The sequence below is a fragment of the Oncorhynchus mykiss genome, chromosome 19 (genome assembly GCF_057628025.1).
Source record: "Oncorhynchus mykiss isolate SJ-2025 chromosome 19, ASM5762802v1, whole genome shotgun sequence".
Taxonomy (NCBI): Eukaryota; Metazoa; Chordata; class Actinopteri; order Salmoniformes; family Salmonidae; genus Oncorhynchus; species Oncorhynchus mykiss.
Genome location: NC_143040.1, coordinates 14,898,283 through 14,920,920, shown reverse-complemented (window position 1 = coordinate 14,920,920; position 22,638 = coordinate 14,898,283). Strand labels below are relative to the sequence as shown.

At 49.5% G+C, this 22,638-nt stretch overlaps 1 protein-coding gene and 1 long non-coding RNA gene across 3 annotated transcripts in view; one reads left to right on the top strand and one right to left on the bottom strand.

Annotated features, from left to right (window-relative positions):
• The window catches only part of LOC149975091 (dolichyl-diphosphooligosaccharide--protein glycosyltransferase subunit TUSC3-like), a 107,363-nt gene that overhangs the window by 33,651 nt on the left and 51,074 nt on the right, over positions 1-22,638 (top strand). For both annotated transcript variants that reach the window (XM_090210221.1, XM_090210222.1), the window contains exons 2-6: positions 5,461-5,630; positions 8,716-8,833; positions 12,093-12,233; positions 18,676-18,816; positions 20,337-20,426. In XM_090210221.1, the coding sequence (XP_090066347.1) occupies positions 5,461-5,630; positions 8,716-8,833; positions 12,093-12,233; positions 18,676-18,816; positions 20,337-20,426 (660 nt within the window). The remainder of the gene's footprint in view (positions 1-5,460; positions 5,631-8,715; positions 8,834-12,092; positions 12,234-18,675; positions 18,817-20,336; positions 20,427-22,638) is intronic.
• LOC149975092 (uncharacterized) lies at positions 20,861-21,512 on the bottom strand. The gene is made up of 2 exons (XR_016488789.1): positions 20,966-21,512; positions 20,861-20,913 (listed from the first exon to the last, which is right to left on the bottom strand). It is a non-coding gene; the product is annotated as an uncharacterized LOC149975092 (long non-coding RNA).

Genomic DNA, 22,638 nt, shown 5'->3' with positions numbered 1-22,638 from the left:
ATGATGGGGGAGAGAGAGGAGGAGAGACAGAGTAAAGAAGGGTAGGGGGAGAGAGAGGAGGAGATACAGAGTAAAGAAGGATGGGAGAGAGAGAGAGAGGAGGAGATACAGAGTAAAGAAGGATGGGGGAGAGAGAGAGGAGGAGAGACAGAGTAAAGAAGGATGGGGGAGGGAGAGAGGAGGAGAGACAGAGTAAAAGAGGAGAGGGAGGAGAAAGAGGAGAGAAAGAGAGAGTCCTAGATTTCTTTCTGCAACACTGATGTTATAATTGATGTTGATGAGGAGAGGAGAGACAGGAGAGAGATGAGGAGAGACAGAGTAAAGAAGGATGGGGGAGAGGGAGAGGAGGAGAGACAGAGTAAAGACGGATGGGGGAGAGAGAGAGGAGGAGAGACAGAGTAAAGAAGGAGGGGGAGAGAGAGAGGAGGAGATACAGAGTAGAGAATGATGGGGGAGAGAGAGGAGGAGAGACAGAGTAAAGAAGGGTAGGGGGAGAGAGAGGAGGAGATACAGAGTAAAGAAGGATGGGAGAGAGAGAGAGAGAGGAGGAGATACAGAGTAAAGAAGGATGGGGGAGAGAGAGAGGAGGAGAGACAGAGTAAAGAAGGATGGGGGAGAGAGAGAGGAGGAGAGACAGAGTAAAGAATGATGGGGGAGAGAGAGAGGATGAGAGACAGAGTAAAGAAGGATGGAGAGAGAGAGGAGGAGAGACAGAGTAAAGAATGGTGGGGGAGAGAGAGGAGGAGAGACAGAGTAAAGAAGGATGGGGGAGAGAGAGAGGAGGAGAGACAGAGTAAATAAGGATGGGGGAGAGAGAGAGAGGAGGAGAGACAGAGTAAAGAAGGATGGGAGGAGAGAGAGAGGAGGAGATACAGAGTAAAGTAGGATGGGGGAGAGAGAGAGGATGAGAGACAGAGTAAAGAAGGATGGAGAGAGAGAGGAGGAGAGAGAGTAAAGAATGATGGGGGAGAGAGAGGAGGAGAGACAGAGTAAAGAAGGATGGGGTAGAGAGAGAGGAGGAGAGACAGAGTAAAGAAGGATGGGGGAGAGGGAGAGGAGGAGAGACAGAGTAAAGACGGATGGGGGAGAGAGAGAGGAGGAGAGACAGAGTAAAGAAGGAGGGGGAGAGAGAGAGGAGGAGATACAGAGTAGAGAATGATGGAGGAGAGAGAGGAGGAGAGACAGAGTAAAGAAGGGTAGGGGGAGAGAGAGGAGGAGATACAGAGTAAAGAAGGATGGGAGAGAGAGAGAGAGGAGGAGATACAGAGTAAAGAAGGATGGGGGAGAGAGAGAGGAGGAGAGACAGAGTAAAGAAGGATGGGGGAGAGAGAGAGGAGGAGAGACAGAGTAAAAGAGGAGAGGGAGGAGAAAGAGGAGAGAAAGAGAGAGTCCTAGATTTCTTTCTGCAACACTGATGTTATAATTGAAGGTGACATTACAGACAGGCGGTGACATGGACGAGGAGGAGAGACAGACTAAAGAAGGATGGGGGAGAGAGAGGAGGAGAGACAGAGTAAAGAAGGATGGGGGAGAGAGAGAGGAGGAGAGACAGAGTAAAGAAGGATGGGGGAGAGAGAGAGGAGGAGATACAGAGTAATGAAGGATGGGGGAGAGAGAGAGGAGGAGAGACAGAGTAAAGAAGGATGTTGGAGAGAGAGAGGAGGAGAGAGAGTAAAATAGGAGAGGGGAGAGAGAGAGAGGAGGAGAGACAGAGTAAAGAATGATGGGGAAGAGAGAGAGAGGAGGAGAGACAGAGTAAAGAAGGATGGGGGAGAGAGAGAGGAGGAGAGACAGAGTAAAGAAGGAGGGGGAGAGAGAGAGGAGGAGATACTGAGTAGAGAATGATGGGGGAGAGAGAGGAGGAGAGACAGAGTAAAGAAGGATGGGGGAGAGAGAGAGGAGGAGAGACAGAGTAAAGAAGGACGGGGGAGAGAGAGAGGAGGAGAGAGAGTAAAAGAGGAGAGGGGAGAGAGAGAGAGGGGAGGAGAGACAGAGTAAAGAAGGGTAGGGGGAGAGAGAGGAGGAGATACAGAGTAAAGAAGGATGGGAGAGAGAGAGAGAGGAGGAGAGACAGAGTAAAGAAGGATGGGGAGAGAGAGGAGGAGAGACAGAGTAAAGAAGGATGGGGGAGAGAGAGAGAAGGAGAGACAGAGTAAAGAAGGATGGGGGAGAGAGAGAGGAGGAGATACAGAGTAATGAAGGATGGGGGAGAGAGAGAGGAGGAGAGACAGAGTAAAGAAGGATGGGGGAGAGAGAGAGGAGGAGAGACAGAGTAAAGAAGGATGGGGGAGAGAGAGAGGAGGAGATACAGAGTAAAGAAGGGTAGGGGGAGAGAGAGGAGGAGATACAGAGTAAATAAGGATGGGGGAGGGAGAGAGAGGAGGAGAGACAGAGTAAAGAAGGATGGGGGAGAGAGAGGAGGAGAGACAGAGTAAAGAAGGATGGGGGAGAGAGAGGAGGAGAGACAGAGTAAAGAAGGATGGGGGAGAGAGAGAGGAGGAGATACAGAGTAATGAAGGATGGGGGAGAGAGAGAGGAGGAGAGACAGAGTAAAGAAGGATGGGGGAGAGAGAGAGGAGGAGAGACAGAGTAAAGAAGGATGTTGGAGAGAGAGAGGAGGAGAGAGAGTAAAAGAGGAGAGGGGAGAGAGAGAGAGGAGGAGAGACAGAGTAAAGAATGATGGGGAAGAGAGAGAGAGGAGGAGAGACAGAGTAAAGAAGGATGGGGCAGAGAGAGAGGAGGAGAGACAGAGTAAAGAAGGAGGGGGAGAGAGAGAGGAGGAGATACAGAGTAGAGAATGATGGGGGAGAGAGAGGAGGAGATACAGAGTAAAGAAGGATGGGGGAGAGAGAGAAGAGGAGAGACAGAGTAAAGAAGGATGGGGAGAGAGAGAGGAGGAGAGACAGAGTAAAAGAGGAGAGGGAGGAGAAAGAGGAGAGAAAGAGAGAGTCCTAGATTTCTTTCTGCAACACTGATGTTATAATTGAAGGTGACATTACAGACAGGCGGTGACATGGACGTGTGACCCAGACACACTTACAGACACTCAGACACACACACACACACACACACACACACACACACACACACACACACACACACACACATGCTTAAGAGACCCGGAGGTTAAGTATTAGGCTGTCTACAGAGACTGGTTGAAGAGCACTTCTTCTTGTCTAGACACCAGTGATATCAATCTGGTTGAAACTTCTGCTGAGCAGTTAGTGAGAGCTGTCATGTTTCACTGATACCCTACCATTATACCTGTCAGGAAGACTTCTGGTCACGTTGGACAGTTCAAACACAATCCCTCTACATTATACAGTAACTATCCAGTTAGTGGGGCAGGACATTGGCTGGCTGTTGTCATGGCGACAGCAGCAAGTCTATCACTACACAACTCTGAAGAGAACTGTGTAAAAAGTAGCAACTGTAATCTCCCGGTGTGAATTTGGAACGGTTCGTCCTTGAGTTGCTGTCCGTTGTGAGTGGAGTGAATGAGACTTGGAGCGAGAGGGCGATGCCACGAGTTATTCTATGTTTTTATTAGACTTTTACTATGAGTTTCTAGACTCTTAACACTAGCCTAAGTTGTTAGGTACTGCGCTTCTGTTCAGAGCTCGTATTCAGTGCACATGAATAGAACTTCAAATGAGAGCCAGGCCGCGAAATAGTTTTTCGACTTCTACCACAATGCCCTTTTGTGAAGGCATACCCTTGAACGTGTAGATTTTCAACAACCACAAAACATAGATTCCGGGGGAGAGTTGTACAGCACAATGGCTGTCACACATCACAACGTTTGATAGCCCCCTTGAGATTTGTGTGTGTGACTCATTCATTCTAGAAAACACCAATTATTTCCTGGTTGACACCTGGTTTAATACTTGGTCATAATGGTTTCTCCTGTTTTCCTTTCCCTTCCTGTTCACCCTTCCTCCCTCGTTTTCCCTTCCCTCTCACCCTTCCTCCCTCCTTTTACCTTCCTGTTCACCCTTCCTCCTTCGTTTTCCCTTCCCTCTCACCCTTCCTCCCTCGTTTTCCCTTCCCTTTCACCCTTCCTCCCTCGTTTTCCCTTCCCTCTCACCCTTCCTCCCTCCTTTTCCCTTCCCGTTCATCCTTCCTCCCTCCTTTTCCCTTCCCTTTCACCCTTCCTCCCTCGTTTTCCCTTCCCGTTCACCCTTCCTCCCTCGTTTTCCCTTCCCTCTCACCCTTCCTCCCTCCTTTTCCCTTCCCTTTCACCCTTCCTCCCTTGTTTTCCCTTCCCTCTCACCCTTCCTCCCTCCTTTTCCCTTCCCGTTCATCCTTCCTCCCTCCTTTTCCCTTCCCTTTCACCCTTCCTCCCTCCTTTTCCCTTCCCGTTCACCCTTCCTCCCTCCTTTTCCCTTCCCTTTCACCCTTCCTCCCTCCTTTTCCCTTCCTGTTCACCCTTCCTCCCTCCTTTTCCCTTCCCTCTCACCCTTCCTCCCTCCTTTTCCCTTCCCTCTCACCCTTCCTCCCTCCTTTTCCCTTCCTGTTCACCCTTCCTCCCTCCTTTTCCCTTCCATCTCACCCTTCCTCCCTCCTTTTCCCTTCCCTCTCACCCTTCCTCCCTCCTTTTCCCTTCCCTCTCACCCTTTCTCCCTCGTTTTCCCTTCCCGGTCACCCTTCCTCCCTCCTTTTACCTTCCTGTTCACCCTTCCTCCCTCGTTTTCCCTTCCCTTTCACCCTTCCTCCCTCGTTTTCCCTTCCCTCTAAACCTTCCTCCCTCGTTTTCCCTTCCCGTTCACCCTTCCTCCCTCGTTTTCCCTGCCCGTTCACCCTTCCTCCCTCCTTTTCCCTTCCCTCTCACCCTTCCTCCCTCCTTTTCCCTTCCCGTTCACCCTTCCTCCCTCCTTTTCCCTTCCCGTTCACCCTTCCTCCCTCCTTTTCCCTTCCTGTTCACCCTTCCTCCCTCCTTTTCCCTTCCCTCTCACCCTTCCTCCCTCCTTTTCCCTTCCCGTTCACCCTTCCTCCCTCCTTTTCCCTTCCCTCTCACCCTTCCTCCCTCGTTTTCCCTGCCCGTTCACCCTTCCTCCCTCCTTTTCCCTTCCTGTTCACCCTTCCTCCCTCCTTTTCCCTTCCCGTTCACCCTTCCTCCCTCGTTTTCCCTTCCCTCTCACCCTTCCTCCCTCCTTTTCCCTTCCCTCTCACCCTTCCTCCCTCCTTTTCCCTTCCCGTTCACCCTTCCTCCCTCCTTTTCCCTTCCCTCTCACCCTTCCTCCCTCCTTTTCCCTTCCCGTTCACCCTTCCTCCCTCATTTTCCCTTCCCTCTCACCCTTCCTCCCTCCTTTTCCCTTCCCTCTCACCCTTCCTCCCTCCTTTTCCCTTCCCTCTCACCCTTCCTCCCTCCTTTTCCCTTTCCGTTCACGCTTCCTCCCTCCTTTTCCCTTTCCGTCTTCCTCCCCTCTCATCCTCCTCTCTCCATCCCTGTTGTTCCAGAACATGTTGGTGGAGAAGGTGGATCAGATGATGGAGTGGAGCTCCAGGCGTTCCGTGATCCGGATGAACGGCGATAAGTTCCGGAGGTTCGTCAAGGCCCCGCCCCGGAACTACTCGGTCATCGTGATGTTCACTGCGCTGCAGCCACAGAGGCAGTGCTCCGTCTGCAGGTATGGAACCCCTCCGCGCCGCCACACGACCACAGACAGGAGGCGCTATGCTACACAGCACTGGGTACAGTTTTTGCAGGTTTTTGCTCCAGCCCAGTGTGTTGAGACCATGTGAAATACACTTGAAATAAATAGTGATTTGATTTGAAGATCAGGATGAGCTGTTTATTTGAATCAGGGATGCAGCAGGTAGCCTAGAGGTCAGAGGGTTGTGCCAGTAACCCGAAGATGGCTGGTTAGAATACCCGACTAGGTGAAAGACATGTGGATGATAGTTTGATCCAGGGGCGCTGTACTTCTATGTCTGAACCCTTGTAAAACAACACATTTCACTGCACCTACCTGGTGTGTGTGACAATAAAACATAGATTTATTTGATTATCTTGGAACAAAATGGTGCACACACAGCAGCCCTTCAGGCCTGGAGTTTCCCACCTCGGCCCAATCAGTCAATACAAGATAATACAAATCAATCATACAGTTGATGAAAGAGACTAAACAGAATAAAGAAAAGTATGATGACCTTTTGTTTGATCTCTAGTGATGACCCATCAACAACTCTACAGAACAGTCAGTCTCTTCAGTCTAGATCTACGTTTGGGTATAGGGGGGAGTTTAAAGACAACGACATAGGCTGAAGTCATCATGCCCTTTTGACCTCTGGTGATAGTCCATCAACCTGCCAGTCTGTTCAGTCTAGATCTATGTTTGGCTATGACATAGACGACAGTCAACATGACCTGTTGACGTGTAGTGATGACCTCCAGACAGTGATCTACTCTACATAACAGCCAGTGTGTTCAGTCTAGATCTCCGTTTTGGGGCCCAGTGTCTCACCAGGGTGTTTTTCTCCTCAAGGAGCCTTCACACGGAGACCCCTTCACACGGAGAACCGTTCACACGGAGAACCCAGCCGTTCGCTTCATTGAATAAAGATGACGCCGACCAGGGAATAATCATGTGTATTACGGAAATAGAGGAAGTTAATTTAATCCACACTGACCTTTCCCACTCCCATCATCCTCTCTGTTCCCCGTGACCCATAATGCTTTTTTAATCATCTGCTGTCGACTCAAATCACTTAATTATTTATCTCTCTCTCTCTCTCTCTCTGTTCCTCTTGTTTTTTGTTTTTCCCTCGCCCTCTCTTCCGGCTCTCAACGACGGCAGTGCCAACCTCGACGTATGCATTTATATATCCATTCATATTAAAATGATTCATCTTAACCAGGAAACAAGGTTTCCTTTCAATTTGAGGACGTCACTCCGAAGCGCATTAGTTAATGTCACGCGCCAGCTCTCTCTGCTTCGCAATTGGAACGGACCATTTGCATAAACGATACCATCGCGTCGCTATTCAGCGGGCGCCCAAGACACATTTTGGGTTGTGACCCCCCCGTCAGCGTTCAAAGTACAGACGGGCACCGGGAGGGACTGCTAATCGCCGGGGTCCTCGCACTGCCATCACTCTTTCTTTCATTCTTCTCGCTCTCTTTTCTGTACCACTCTCTCTTTGTTTGTTTCCTTCTCTCCGTCTCAGTTCCTCTTTCTCTCTCTCCCTCCCTCCAATGACGGTACGATTTAAAGTGCACTGTGCTGAAAGCTACTAATTGTTTACAGACTTTAATCACCAAAAGTGCCACCAAACACAACGCTCTCTGAAGAGACACACTATACGTAGAGCAGCGCCAGAGCGCCCAACACTACACACCATATCACTTATGGAGGAGCATGAATAGTACATGAAGTCAATGCAACATTGATGCAAGTCGACATGCAATTTATGGCACTTGTGTTTAATTCCCAACAGAAACGAGTGTTTTGCTACTTGTTTTATTCATGATTTTCTGTTGTCCCGTTTGTTAATTCATGTACTGTAACGTGTGGCAGAGGACATTAAAGTTGTCAGAGGACATTAAAGTTGTCGCCAGACGTTGGCGCTGCGACTTTACGAAGCCATCTGGAGTAAACACGCTTTTATGAGGTTATTTGAGCTCTAAATGGGAAGCTTCAAGACTTCCACAGGCCCAAACTCTCTTTCCACTAGTTTTAAGTGTACTTCTAACTAGGGTTGCATAATTCCTGGAACTTTCAATACATTCCCTGGTTTTTCCGGTATCCCTCTTGGAGAATTCCCAGAAACAGGAGGGAATATAAAATCCAGAATCATCCAACAAGGATTTGTGGAAAACCAGTGAATTTATTAAACGTTTCAGGGATTTTGAAACCCTACTTTAAACTCTATTACGTCAGATTATATAAAGAAGTTTGCTGTACATTCATTTCCATCTTTTTATCCACCACTGTGACAGACCTGGCGGGCCCACCGCTGTCTGTATTTACCCATGACAGGTTGAGTGGCTACGGCTCAATTTGCAAAATGTCTGCCGTAATTTCCCCTCTAATTGGCACGTTTTATTTATTTGTTGTTATCGTTCCCCCTGTCATGCCAGTGTGCGGGAACTGCGACGGGCATAAGAAGTGGCAGCAGCGCCAGAGTTAAAAGGAAAGCGATGGGTAGAGACGGTGGTTCGTCGTGATGTTTTCCTCGTCTGTCCAGGACAGGATAGAGCAGACAGTAATTACAGCTGTAGCGACATTCTTCTCACGGCATGGCGTCGTTATCCTTCTCTCTCTGGGGAGGAACATGTGGCATGAGTATCTCTCTCTCTCTCTCGTCCGTCTCTTCCAACTCAAGCCAGCGTGGCCATGATCATCACCAGCATTTACTCATCTGTTTCTTCTTCCCTCTTTCTCTCCTTCTCGTTTGCTCTCCCTCTCTTGTTCAATTTCCCTTTTGCCTTCGTCTCTGCCCCTCTGTCTTCCTCTCCTCTTTTCAACTCTATTTTCTCCCCTGTTCCCCCTCTCTCTCTTCCCCTCTCTCTCTCTCTCTCTCTCTCTCTCTCTCTCTTTCTCTCTCTCTCTCTCTCTCTCTTTCTCTCTCTCTCTCTCTCTCTCTCTCTCTCTCTCTCTCTCTCTCTCTCTCTCTCTCTCTCTCTCTCTCTCTCTCTCTCTCTCTCTCTCTCTCTCTCTCTCTCTCTCTCTCTCTCTCTCTCTCCCTCCCTCCCCCCTGTCTTTTTAACAGACAAGCTAACGAGGAGTACCAGGTGCTGGCTAACTCCTGGCGCTACTCTTCAGCTTTCTCTAACAAACTCTTCTTCACCGTGGTGGACTATGATGAGGGGGCGGACGTCTTTCAGCAGGTAACCGTCTGGATCTACCCCAGCACCCCTCCCTCCAACCGCCCCCCTCTCCGTTCCCCCGCTCGCTCCCTCCATCCCCAAAGCCCTCATTTCCATGTTCATAGTTGCCTGTCAGCCTCGGCGCGGAGACACAGCATGCTAATTAGCTTGCAGGTCACGTTTTAAAGGAGAGATGAATCATTGAAATAAGGTAAATGAATCAGAGGTGGCTGACAGGCTCTCTGCATGGTTTTATTTACCCGCGGGGGCTCGTCGTCCGGCGGCCGTTTTAAGATCAGGCCACTTGGGGAGAGAGTTTGGGGTTTATATATATATACGTTAGTGTCGGATGACATTTAGTGAAGTACTCGCAAACACAAACGCTCATGTACCTTGCAATGGCTGTTTAGTCTTGATTTATTTAGATGAGCTCTCTTATCCATCCCACATACTGTACTCCTGACTCAGTCCATACACACCCTGCATACAGTACTCTGAAGGTATAATCCATATTATAAACTGAGTTTGTCCAGCCCCTCAATTCTGATTGGCCGAAAGTGGTGGTATATCAGACCGTATGTTACGGGTATTACTGTACTAATTACATTTGTAACCAGTTTATAATAGCGATAAGGCACCTCTGGGGTTTGTGGTATATGGCCAATATATCACGGTTAAGGGCTGTGTCCAGGCGCGTTGTGTCGCGCTGAGGAACCGTGGTATATGGGCCATATACCACGGCTAAGGGCTGTGTCCAGGCGCGTTGTGTCGCGCTGAGGAACCGTGGTATATTGTCCGTAGCAGCCACTGTCACTGCAGGCTGGCAGCTAGATAAACACCCGTGTGGGAGATTGATACGAGTCGGTTCTGCGCAACCAACCTCTTTCCCTGGGGTTGTCATTATTTTCCCAGGGTGCATCCATAGGTGGGCCGTGGGCGAAGCCCGTGTGGGCGTATGTGTGTGCATGTCACCGGGCTCCGGAGTTTCTTACAGTACATCACCGCCTGCTGTGTCACTCAGTGCAGACCTCGATACAGTGGGAAAACGACCGCCCCAACACATAAATAACATATTCCACATCGCCATAGCAACTCAGCACCAGAGAAACCCATAATAGAACTTTGGTTTCTTATCACTAACAGTCGTTTGCATGACAATAAACAGATGTGAAGCTTCCAACCGCCCATTACCATAGCCAATGAGCAATTAATCTGGGTTAAATACTCACCCCTGAGGTACGCCTCACACTCTCCACTCGAGCAATTATGCGATTACGGGCCTCTAAGATTAAAAGGACATGTAATTAAATGCAGATCACTTTGTCTAGCTTTTCTTTTGTTATAATGGAGAGAGTGCTAATGTAGCACTCCTAATGGGCGAATCACCTCTACGCTCCAGGGAGGATGCGGTGGGCTCGTTTCATGCAATTAAGAGAAATAACCTCTGTAACGATCCTCACTTTGTTCTCTGTGAGTTTGGACTGGGGAGGAGGTGGGAATAGACTGACTTTTTAGTTGATTTGAATTGCAGGAAGAGGGGTTTGAAAAGCAAACCGAGTGGAAAGAGAGAGAGACTGAGAAGCACACAGTGGAGAGGTATCGACACAAGTAGTCAGAGATATATCTAAGAGGGAAAGAGCAGTTCATTTTAGAGACAGAATCGGGCAAGACAGATACAGATTGAGGGAAAGATAGAGAGAGAAACAATTGAGAGAATACTTTTGAGAGAGAGGGAATATCGTTGAGCGGGAGAGAGAGAGATGACTGTTGAAAGAGAGGGAGGAGGCAGATACCTAACATAATAAGTACGCAGTGTGCATGCCTATCCATTCATTAGGCCTAATGGCCAGCCTGTGCAGAGGGAGAGTGTAGTAATTAGGTGTATGTTAGTGCCACCAGTGAGTTCTCTGCACCGTGCTCCTCCCTCCCTGGGTAGGTGGCCTCATGGCCAGTCACATCATGTGGTGGGCCCCCTGCTTGATCATAACACCACTGGGGAAAGGGAACTGTGTATAGGGGATGTTTTTGTTGGGGCAGTGGTATATATGCACGCGTCATGTAATTGGGGTTCTCACCACTTCTCTTGATTCTCTCTCTGCCTTTTCCAACTATGTCCCTCCCTCTCTCCTCTTACCTACTGTATCTATCCCTCCCTCCCTCCCTCTCTCTCTTCCTCCCTACTGTATCTATCCCTCCCTCCCTCCCTCTCTCTCTTCCTCCCTACTGTATCTATCCCTCCCTCCCTCCCTCCCTCTCTCTCTTCCTCCCTACTGTATCTATCCCTCCCTCCCTCCCTCTCTCTCTTCCTCCCTACTGTATCTATCCCTCCCTCCCTCTCTCTCTTCCTCCCTACTGTACCTATCCCTCCCTCCCTCTCTCTCTCCTCCTCCCTACTGTATCTATCCCTCCCTCCCTCCCTCTCTCTCTTCCTCCCTACTGTATCTATCCCTCCCTCCATCTCTCTCTCCTCCTACCTACTGTATCTATCCCTCCCTCCCTCCCTCCCTCCCTCTCTCTCTTCCTCCCTACTGTACCTATCCCTCCCTCTCTCTCTCCTCCTCCCTACTGTATCTATCCCTCCCTCCCTCTCTCTCCTCCTCCCTACTGTATCTATCCCTCCCTCCCTCTCTCTCTCTCCTCCTACCCACTGTATCTGTCCCCCTCCCTCTCTCTCTCTCTCTCCTCCTACCTACTGTATCTGTCCCCCGTCCCTCTCTCTCTCCTCCTACCTACTATATCTGTCCCCCCTCCCTCTCTCTCTGCTCCTACCTACTATATCTGTCCCCCGTCCCTCTCTCTCTCCTCCTACCTACTATATCTGTCCCCGTCCCTCTCTCTCTCCTCCTACCTACTATATCTGTCCCCCCTCCCTCTCTCTCTGCTCCTACCTACTATATCTGTCCCCCTCCCTCTCTCTCTCCTCCTACCTTCTATATCTGTCCCCCCTCCTTCTCTCTCTCTCCTCCTACCTACTATATCTGTCCCCCCTCCTTCTCTCTCTCTCCTCCTACCTACTATATCTGTCCCCCCTCCCTCTCTCTCTCCTCCTACCTTCTATATCTGTCCCCCCTCCTTCTCTCTCTCCTCCTACCTACTATATCTGTCCCCCCTCCTCCTCTCTCTCTCCTCCTACCTACTATATATGTCCCCCCTCCCTCTCTCTCTCTCCTACCTACTGTATCTATCACCAATCCTTTCCTCTCTTTTTCTCTCTCCCTCCATCTCCCTCTCTCTCTCTCTTTTTCTCTCTCTCTCTCTCCCTCTCTCTCTCCCCCTCCAGCTGAATATGAACTCAGCCCCTACCTTCATGCACTTCCCAGCTAAGGGGAAGCCTAAGAGGGCAGACACCTTTGACCTCCAGCGGATCGGCTTTGCCTCGGAGCAGCTGGCCAAGTGGATCGCAGACCGCACCGACGTACAGGTGAGAATTTAACATAATACAATTTAACATAATACACCTGTGATGATTGTACAGGTGACATAAGACCCGGGTTCAAATAGTATCTGTTTTCTGTCAGCTGCGCCTGATCGGGCTTGCCTGGAGCAATGGAGCTAATGGAATTGTCCCAAAAGTGCAAATGCCACCAATTTAGCAGGCTCAATCGAACGTTCAACATATTTGAAAGACAAACAAATACTCTTTAAACCCATGCCTGCCTATCACATTTTTATTTATTTTAAACTAAAAAAACCTTTTCTCCCCAATTTCGTGGTATCCAACTGTTCCAATCTATCTTGTCTCATCGCTACAACTCCCATACGGGCTCGGGAGAGACGAAGGTCGAAAGTCATGCGTCCTCCGAAACACAACCCAACCAAGCCGCACTGCTTCTTAACACAGCGCGCATCCAACCCGGAAGCCAGCCGCACCAATGTGTCGGAGGAAACACTGTGCACCTGGCAACCTTGGTTAGCGTGCACTGCCCCCGGCCCGCCACAGGAGTTGCTAGTGCGCGATGAGACAAGGATATCCCTGCCGGCCAAACCCTCCCTAACCCGGACGATGCTGGGCCAATTGTGTGTCGCCCCATGAACCTCCCGGTCGCGGCCGGCTGCGACAGAGCCTGGGCGCGAACCCAGGGTCTCTGGTGGCACAGCTAGCACTGCGATGCAGTGCCCTAGACCACTGCGCCATCCGGGAGGCCCCGCCTATCACATTTTAAAGCTTTTACAAAGTGCACACACAACTATTTACCTGTCACAAAACAGACAAGCATCACAAAAACATATCAGATATAATATTTGCAGCCAGAGGTTATCCTTTTTATAGCCTCGTCAGAGACGACATCATACGTTTCAGATCCGTCTTAGAGATGCAAGAAGGACAAGATCACTTTGAGCACAACCTTTTATACAGCCCAGAAAACACAATGACCAGCTAATGGCTGTGGTATCCAATGCTTTCTGTATGGCCCACTGCTCTCTGAGAATTCAACCTTTTATACAGCCCAGAAAACACAATGACCAGCTAATGGCTGTGCTATCCAATGCTTTCTGTATGGCCCACTGCTCTCTGAGAATTCAACCTTTTATACAGCCCAGAAAACACAATGACCAGCTAATGGCTGTGGTATCCAATGCTTTCTGTATGGCCCACTGCTCTCTGAGAATTCAACCTTTTATACAGCCCAGAAAACACAATGACCAGCTAATGGCTGTGGTATCCAATGCTTTCTGTATGGCCCACTGCTCTCTGAGAATTCAACCTTTTATACAGCCCTGAAAACACAATGACCAGCTAATGGCTGTGGTATCCAATGCTTTCTGTATGGCCCACTGCTCTCTGAGAATTCAACCTTTTATACAGCCCAGAAAACACAATGACCAGCTAATGGCTGTGCTATCCAATGCTTTCTGTATGGCCCACTGCTCTCTGAGAATTCAACCTTTTATACAGCCCTGAAAACACAATGACCAGCTAATGGCTGTGGTATCCAATGCTTTCTGTATGGCCCACTGCTCTCTGAGAATTCAACCTTTTATACAGCCCAGAAAACACAATGACCAGCTAATGGCTGTGCTATCCAATGCTTTCTGTATGGCCCACTGCTCTCTGAGAATTCAACCTTTTATACAGCCCTGAAAACACAATGACCAGCTAATGGCTGTGGTATCCAATGCTTTCTGTATGGCCCACTGCTCTCTGAGAATTCAACCTTTTATACAGCCCAGAAAACACAATGACCAGCTAATGGCTGTGCTATCCAATGCTTTCTGTATGGCCCACTGCTCTCTGAGAATTCAACCTTTTATACAGCCCTGAAAACACAATGACCAGCTAATGGCTGTGCTATCCAATGCTTTCTGTATGGCCCACTGCTCTCTGAGAATTCAACCTTTTATACAGCCCAGAAAACACAATGACCAGCTAATGGCTGTGCTATCCAATGCTTTCTGTATGGCCCACTGCTCTCTGAGAATTCAACCTTTTATACAGCCCTGAAAACACAATGACCAGCTAATGGCTGTGCTATCCAATGCTTTCTGTATGGCCCACTGCTCTCTGAGAATTCAACCTTTTATACAGCCCCGAAAACACAATGACCAGCTAATGGCTGTGGTATCCAATGCTTTCTGTATGGCCCACTGCTCTCTGAGAATTCAACCTTTTATACAGCACTGAAAACACAATGACCAGCTAATGGCTGTGGTATCCAATGCTTTCTGTATGGCCCACTGCTCTCTGAGAATTCAACCTTTTATACAGCCCTGAAAACACAATGACCAGCTAATGGCTGTGGTATCCAATGCTTTCTGTATGGCCCACTGCTCTCTGAGAATTCAACCTTTTATACAGCCCAGAAAACACAATGACCAGCTAATGGCTGTGCTATCCAATGCTTTCTGTATGGCCCACTGCTCTCTGAGAATTCAACCTTTTATACAGCCCAGAAAACACAATGACCAGCTAATGGCTGTGCTATCCAATGATTTCTGTATGGCCCACTGCTCTCTGAGAATTCAACCTTTTATACAGCCCTGAAAACACAATGACCAGCTAATGGCTGTGCTATCCAATGCTTTCTGTATGGCCCACTGCTCTCTGAGAATTCAACCTTTTATACAGCCCCGAAAACACAATGACCAGCTAATGGCTGTGGTATCCAATGCTTTCTGTATGGCCCACTGCTCTCTGAGAATTCAACCTTTTATACAGCCCTGAAAACACAATGACCAGCTAATGGCTGTGCTATCCAATGCTTTCTGTATGGCCCACTGCTCTCTGAGAATTCAACCTTTTATACAGCCCTGAAAACACAATGACCAGCTAATGGCTGTGCTATCCAATGCTTTCTGTATGGCCCACTGCTCTCTGAGAATTCAACCTTTTATACAGCCCCGAAAACACAATGACCAACTAATGGCTGTGGTATCCAATGCTTTCTGTATGGCCCACTGCTCTCTGAGAATTCAACCTTTTATACAGCCCTGAAAACACAATGACCAGCTAATGGCTGTGCTATCCAATGCTTTCTGTATGGCCCACTGCTCTCTGAGAATTCAACCTTTTATACAGCCCCGAAAACACAATGACCAGCTAATGGCTGTGGTATCCAATGCTTTCTGTATGGCCCACTGCTCTCTGAGAATTCAACCTTTTATACAGCCCTGAAAACACAATGACCAGCTAATGGCTGTGCTATCCAATGCTTTCTGTATGGCCCACTGCTCTCTGAGAATTCAACCTTTTATTTAGCCCTGAAAACACAATGACCAGCTAATGGCTGTGCTATCCAATGCTTTCTGTATGGCCCACTGCTCTCTGAGAATTCAACCTTTTATACAGCCCTGAAAACACAATGACCAGCTAATGGCTGTGCTATCCAATGCTTTCTGTATGGCCCACTGCTCTCTGAGAATTCAACCTTTTATACAGCCCTGAAAACACAATGACCAGCTAATGGATGTGGTATCCAATGCTTTCTGTATGGCCCACTGCTCTCTGAGAATTCAACCTTTTATACAGCCCAGAAAACACAATGACCAGCTAATGGATGTGGTATCCAATGCTTTCTGTATGGCCCACTGCTCTCTGAGAATTCAACCTTTTATTTAGCCCTGAAAACACAATGACCAGCCAATGGATGTGGTATCCAATGCTTTCTGTATGGCCCACTGCTCTCTGAGAATTCAACCTTTTATACAGCCCTGAAAACACAATGACCAGCCAATGGCTGTGCTATCCAATGCTTTCTGTATGGCCCACTGTTCTCTGAGAATTCCAATGAGGTTAGAAACTGTTATCCTTTATTAGATCTACGGCATCCATTAAGGCTTTTTAAAAGCCACCGTCCTCCATTACGGGGCGACGTCTCCCCCAGTCGCCCGTTAATCCTTTGGGTTCCACGTCGTCCTGCGGATTTGAAAAACGGCGGTTGACAGTGGACAGAATGCGACTGGTACACTTTATAATGTTTCATTGTCACATACACTGGATAGGTGCAGTGACATGTGTTGTTTTACAGGGTGGTGCAAAGCCCCTGGAGCATATTAGGGTTAAGTGCCTTGCTCAAGGGCGCGTCGACAGATTTTTCACCTTGTCGGCTCGTGTATTCGAACCAGCAATCTTTCGGTTACTGGCCCAATGCTCTAACGCGCGCACACACTCTCCCTCTCGGTTCCACAAGCAGACTGAATTATGGGATATGTGGTTCCCTTCATTTGAGCTAATCCAATAGCATTAGAAGGCATCGACCAACAAGACGACTCAGATCTGGGTTGTGTTCAAACTGAAGATAAAAAACAGACTGAAACAGTGAGGGGACTACCTGAACTTGTCCAAAATGAAATGCTCATTATCGTTTTCTGTTTCCCAAATGTTTTTCAACAGTATGTCCTAATGAATACAACCCTGGCCTACTAAAGCTCCACATGTAGATCTCTTTGTTTGAATGGGAATGTGACGTATCTTTTCATTACTGAGGGTATCCTATTCCCCAGTAATATCATATTATTATACTTGCTATGCCTCTATTGTAGCCTTCAACCTAATGCCACACTGCGCCCAAATCACATCTCACTGACAGGAACCCTTGTGTTATTCAACTAGGTGTAATTACATTGTGCTGAGCTATATCATTCTAAAATAGTTTTCTTTGATCAGACGAAAACTAACCGTCTCCCTCCCTCTTCCTCACCTCCTTTCACTGGATCTCCCTCCCTCTACCTCACCTCCTTTCACTGGATCTCCCTCCCTCTACCTCACCTCCTTTCACTGGATCTCCCTCCCTCTACCTCACCTCCTTTCACTGGGTCTCCCTCCCTCCCTCTAACTCACTTCCTTTCACTGGGTCTCCCTCCCTCCCTCTCCCTCACCTCCTTTCACTGGGTCTCCCTCCCTCTACCTCACCTCCTTTCACTGGGTCTCCCTCCCTCCCTCTAACTCACTTCCTTTCACTGGGTCTCCCTCCCTCCCTCTACCTCACCTCCTTTCACTGGGTCTCACTCGCTCCCTCTACCTTACCTCCTTTCACTGGGTCTCTCTACCTCTACCTCACTTCCTTTCACTGGGTCTCCCTCCCTCCCTCTACCTCACCTCCTTTCACTGGGTCTCCCTCCCTCCCTCTAACTCACTTCCTTTCACTGGGTCTCCCTCCCTCCCTCTAACTCACTTCCTTTCACTGGGTCTCCCTCCCTCCCTCTACCTCACCTCCTTTCACTGGGTCTCCCTCCCTCCCTCTACCTCACTTCCTTTCACTGGGTCTCCCTCCCTCCCTCTACCTCACTTCCTTTCACTGGGTCTCCCTCCCTCCCTCTACCTCACCTCCTTTCACTGGGTCTCACTCGCTCCCTCTACCTTACCTCCTTTCACTGGGTCTCTCTACCTCTACCTCACTTCCTTTCACTGGGTCTCCCTCCCTCCCTCTAACTCACTTCCTTTCACTGGGTCTCCCTCCCTCCCTCTACCTCACCTCCTTTCACTGGGTCTCCCTCCCTCCCTCTACCTCACCTCCTTTCACTGGGTCTCCCTCCCTCTACCTCACTTCCTTTCACTGGGTCTCCCTCCCTCCCTCTACCTCACCTCCTTTCACTGGGTCTCCCTCCCTCCCTCTACCTCACCTCCTTTCACTGGGTCTCCCTCCCTCCCTCCCTCTAACTCACTTCCTTTCACTGGGTCTCCCTCCCTCCCTCTACCTCACCTTCTTTCACTGGATCTCTCTCCCTCTACCTCACCTCCTTTCACTGGGTCTCTGTCCCTCCCTCCCTCTACCTCATCTCCTTTCACTGGGTCTCTCTACCTCACCTCCTTTCACTGGGTCTCTCTCCCTCTTCCTCACCACCTTTCACTCGGTCTCTCTCCCTCTACCTCACCTCCTTTCACTGGGTCTCCCTCCCTCTACCTCACCTCCTTTCACTGGGTCTCCCCCCTCTACCTCACCCCCCCTCCCCCGCTCTCCCCCTCCTCCTCTCTCCCCCTCCTCTCTCCTCCTCCTCCCCCCTCCTCCTCCTCTCCTTCCCTCCCCCTCCTCCTCCTTTCCCTCCTTACCCCTCTCTCCTCCTCCTCCTCTCCTCTCCCCCTCCTCTCCTTCCCTCCCCCTCCTCCTCTCCCTCCCTCCCCCTCTCTCCTCCTCTCCTCCTCCTCCTCCTCCTCTCCTCCCTCCCCTCCTCCTCCCCCCTCCTCCTCTTCTCCTTTACTCTCCTCCTCTCCCTCCCCCTCCTCCTCCTCTCCCTCCCTACCCCTCTCTCCTCCTCCTCTCCTCTCCCCCTCCTCTCCTTCCCTCCCCCTCCTCCTCTCCCTCCCTCCCCCTCTCTCCTCCTCTCCTCCTCCTCCTCCTCCTCTCCTCCCTCCCCTCCTCTCCCCCTCCTCCTCCTCTCCCCCCTCCCCCTCCTCCTCCTCTCCTCCCTCTCCTCTCCTCCTCCAGATCCGTGTGTTCCGCCCCCCTAACTACTCTGGCACCATAGCCTTGGCCCTGCTGGTGTCCCTGGTAGGAGGGCTGCTCTACCTCCGCAGGAACAACCTGGAGTTCATCTACAACAAGACTGGCTGGGCCATGGCCGCGCTGGTGAGAGAGGAGTACACCCACACCCCAGGGAGCACACCCACATCCCAGGGAGCACACCCACATCCCAGGGAGCACACCCACACACCAGGGAGCACACCCACACACCATGGAGCACACCCACACCCCACCTCAGCTCAATCACACCCCACCTCAGCTCAATCACACACACATACAAACATGTATGCATATGCAGACAGGCACACACACAATCACACACACAATGGACTGGTGAGAGCACAACACCCCTGAAGTAGGTAAGCAGAATGTCCCTATGAACGGTTCTCACAGCGTGATATTGTCTTTCCTAAGTGTTCCACATAATGGTTTCTTAGAACACTTACGTTAACAAGCTATTGATGAAGCTGCCCACACCCCACACGTTCTGCCCACCTAGGGGGAGGTGCAATACCATAGTTACATATATATATATATATATATATATATATATGGTTAGAAAGGCCTTTGTACTCAACTCAACTTCGGCAGAAAAGCACTTTGTGTACAGTCTATAAAGCAGTCTTTAAGGCAGTCTATAAGGCTATAAGGCAGGCTATAAGGCTATAAGGCAGTCTATAAGGCAGGCTATAAGGCTATAAGGCAGTCTATAAGGCAGTATATAAGGCAGTATATAAGGCAGTCTATAAGGCAGTCTATAAGGCAGTCTATAAGGTCCATACAGGTCTAAGGATCTTCATCAGATCACCCTGTTGCAGGAAATGTAAAACTTCCAGTGTATTTGAGGTTTAAAAAGGCTTCTGAAGTTTGTAATTTCCACTTTCAAACCTCAGACCTGATTTCCCTGGTGAAAAATGTTTCAACCCCCTACAAAAATGTCCATTAATTATAGTCCACTAAATAATTCAAACAGGCTCAAGTTAAGATCCTACATCTGTATGTGAAACAATATAATGTCAATTCTGCATTTCTTCAGTATCTTTGTGAACTACAACCAATGAGCGTGATCCAGCATGCTGGTCTGTCTTCATCAGCAGCAATGCTCTGACTGATAGTGAGGGCAGTACGAGGCAGAGTGGACGAGTGTCCTATGTGTAGACAGAGAGGGCTGTTATCCCATATGTTAAGAGACAGGGAGAAGGCTGAGGAAGCCACAGAGAGTATTGATCGTAAAGGGAGCAGCGGGCAAGTCACGGAGGTCAGGTTCAATGTGGGTTTTACCTCTCCTCTGCTCTGTTGGAGTGGCGAGATGGATCGATGTGGGTGTGCAGCCTCTCTCTCTCTCTCTCTCTCTCTCTCTCTCTCTCTCTCTCTCTCTGTCTCTCTCTCTCTCTCTCTCTCTGTCTCTAACTCTGTCTCTGTCTCTCTCTGTGACTGTGAAGAAATAGCAGCAGGAGTGTTGATGAGTGTAGCGTCATTTCTACCTGTAACTTTTAAACTTTGTTTTCTCTCTCTCTCTGTCTGTCTCTCTCTGTCTCCTCTGTCTGTCCGTCCGTCTCTCTCCCTCTCTCTCTTTTCCTCTCTCTCTCTCTCTTCCTCCCTCCCTCCCTCCCTCCCTCACTCAGTGTGTGGTGTTTGCCATGACATCAGGCCAGATGTGGAACCACATCCGCGGCCCACCTTACGCACACAAGAACCCCCAGAACGGCCAAGTGGTGAGTCTGTCCACCTCTACATCCACTCCTGATTGATGTTTTTCTGGGGCTGTAAACACTGAGTGGAAAAAACATTAGGAACACCTGCTGTTTCCATGACACAGACTGACCAGGTGAAAGCTATGATCCCTTGATGATGTCACTTGTTAAATCCACTTCAATCAGTGTAGATGAAGGGGAGGAGACAGGTTAAAGAAGGATTTCTGAGCCTTGAGGCAATTGAGACATGGATTGTGTATGTGTGTCATTCAGAGGGTGAATGGGCAAGACAACAGATTTAAGTGCCTTTGAACAGGGTATGGTAGTAGGTGCCAGACACAGCGGTTTGTGTCACGAACTGCAATGCCACTGGGTTTTAAAACCTGAACAGTTTCCTGTGTGTACCAAGACTGGTCCACCACCCAAAGGACATCCAGACAACTTGACACAGCTGTGGGAAGCCTTGGAGTCAACATGGACCACCATCCTTATTGAACGCTTACAACACCTTGTAGAGTCCGTTCTGAGGGTGAAAGGGAGTGGGGAGCGTCTTACAACACCTTGTAGAGTCCATGTTCTGAAGAACTGAGGCTGTTCTGAGGGTGAAAGGGAGTGGGGAGCGTCTTACAACACCTTGTAGAGTCCATGTTCTGAAGAACTGAGGCCGTTCTGAGGGTGAAAGGGAGTGGGGAGCGTCTTACAACACCTTGTAGAGTCCATGTTCTGAAGAACTGAGGCCGTTCTGAGGGTGAAAGGGAGTGGGGAGCGTCTTACAACACCTTGTAGAGTCCATGTTCTGAAGAACTGAGGCTGTTCTGAGGGTGAAAGGGAGTGGGGAGCGTCTTACAACACCTTGTAGAGTCCATGTTCTGAAGAACTGAGGCCGTTCTGAGGGTGAAAGGGAGTGGGGAGCGTCTTACAACACCTTGTAGAGTCCATGTTCTGAAGAACTGAGGCTGTTCTGAGGGTGAAAGGGAGTGGGGAGCGTCTTACAACACCTTGTAGAGTCCATGTTCTGAAGAACTGAGGCTGTTCTGAGGGTGAAAGGGAGTGGGGAGCGTCTTACAACACCTTGTAGAGTCCATGTTCTGAAGAACTGAGGGCGTTCTGAGGGTGAAAGGGAGTGGGGAGCGTCTTACAACACCTTGTAGAGTCCATGTTCTGAAGAACTGAGGCCGTTCTGAGGGTGAAAGGGGGTTCAACTCAATATTAGGAAGGCGTTCTTAATGTTTTGTACACTCAATGTTGGCTATTGGCTTTTCACTCTTTCCCTCTCCTCTCATCCCTCCTCTCATCCCCCCTCTCATCCCTCCTCTCATATCCCTCCTCTCATCCCTCCTCTCATATCCCTCCACTCATCCCTCCTCTCATCCCTCCTCTCATATCCCTCCACTCATCCCTCCTCTCATCCCTCCTCTCATCCCTCCACTCATCCCTCCTCTCATCCCTCCTCTCATCCCTCCTCTCATCCCTCCTCTCATATCCCTCCACTCATCCCTCCTCTCATCCCTCCTCTCAACCCTCCTCTCATATCCCTCCACTCATCCCTCCTCTGATCCCTCCTCTCATCCCTCCTCTCATATCCCTCCACTCATCCCTCCTCTCATCCCTCCTCTCATCCCTCCTCTCATATCCCTCCACTCATCCCTCCTCTCATCCCTCCTCTCATCCCTCCTCTCATCCCTCCTCTCATATCCCTCCTCTCATATCCCTCCTCTCATCCCTCCTGTCATCCCTCCTCTCATCCCTCCTCTCATCCCTCCTCTCATCCCCCTCTTCTGTGTACGTCGCCACGTCTAGAAATGAAGCGATGGGAAACGCTGACTTGTTTTCCCCAGTGAAAGACGGGACAGAGACGTCTCTCATTGAGCTCCATGTGTGAAATCAAGATGGAACTTTCTGAGTGTCAGACCTGACCTCTCAATGACACCGTAACCCGGTACAGTCACTGAATTAGCCACGGTCTTTTCAATTAGCACCTCAATAACCTAGAGGATAATAGGCTTTCACACTGTGGTGAAATCCTTAACGCTGTTCCACTGGAGCAAAAAGTGTTGAGACTTGGTCAGAATGAGTCACACACACACACACACACACACACACACACACACACACACACACACACACACACACACGTGTCATAGGTGGAGAAATGTAAATAAAGCCCTATACCATAAGCACTGTCAGACAGGTGGTAACCACAAGGTTGTTATGTCTGATCTGAGTACTGTTC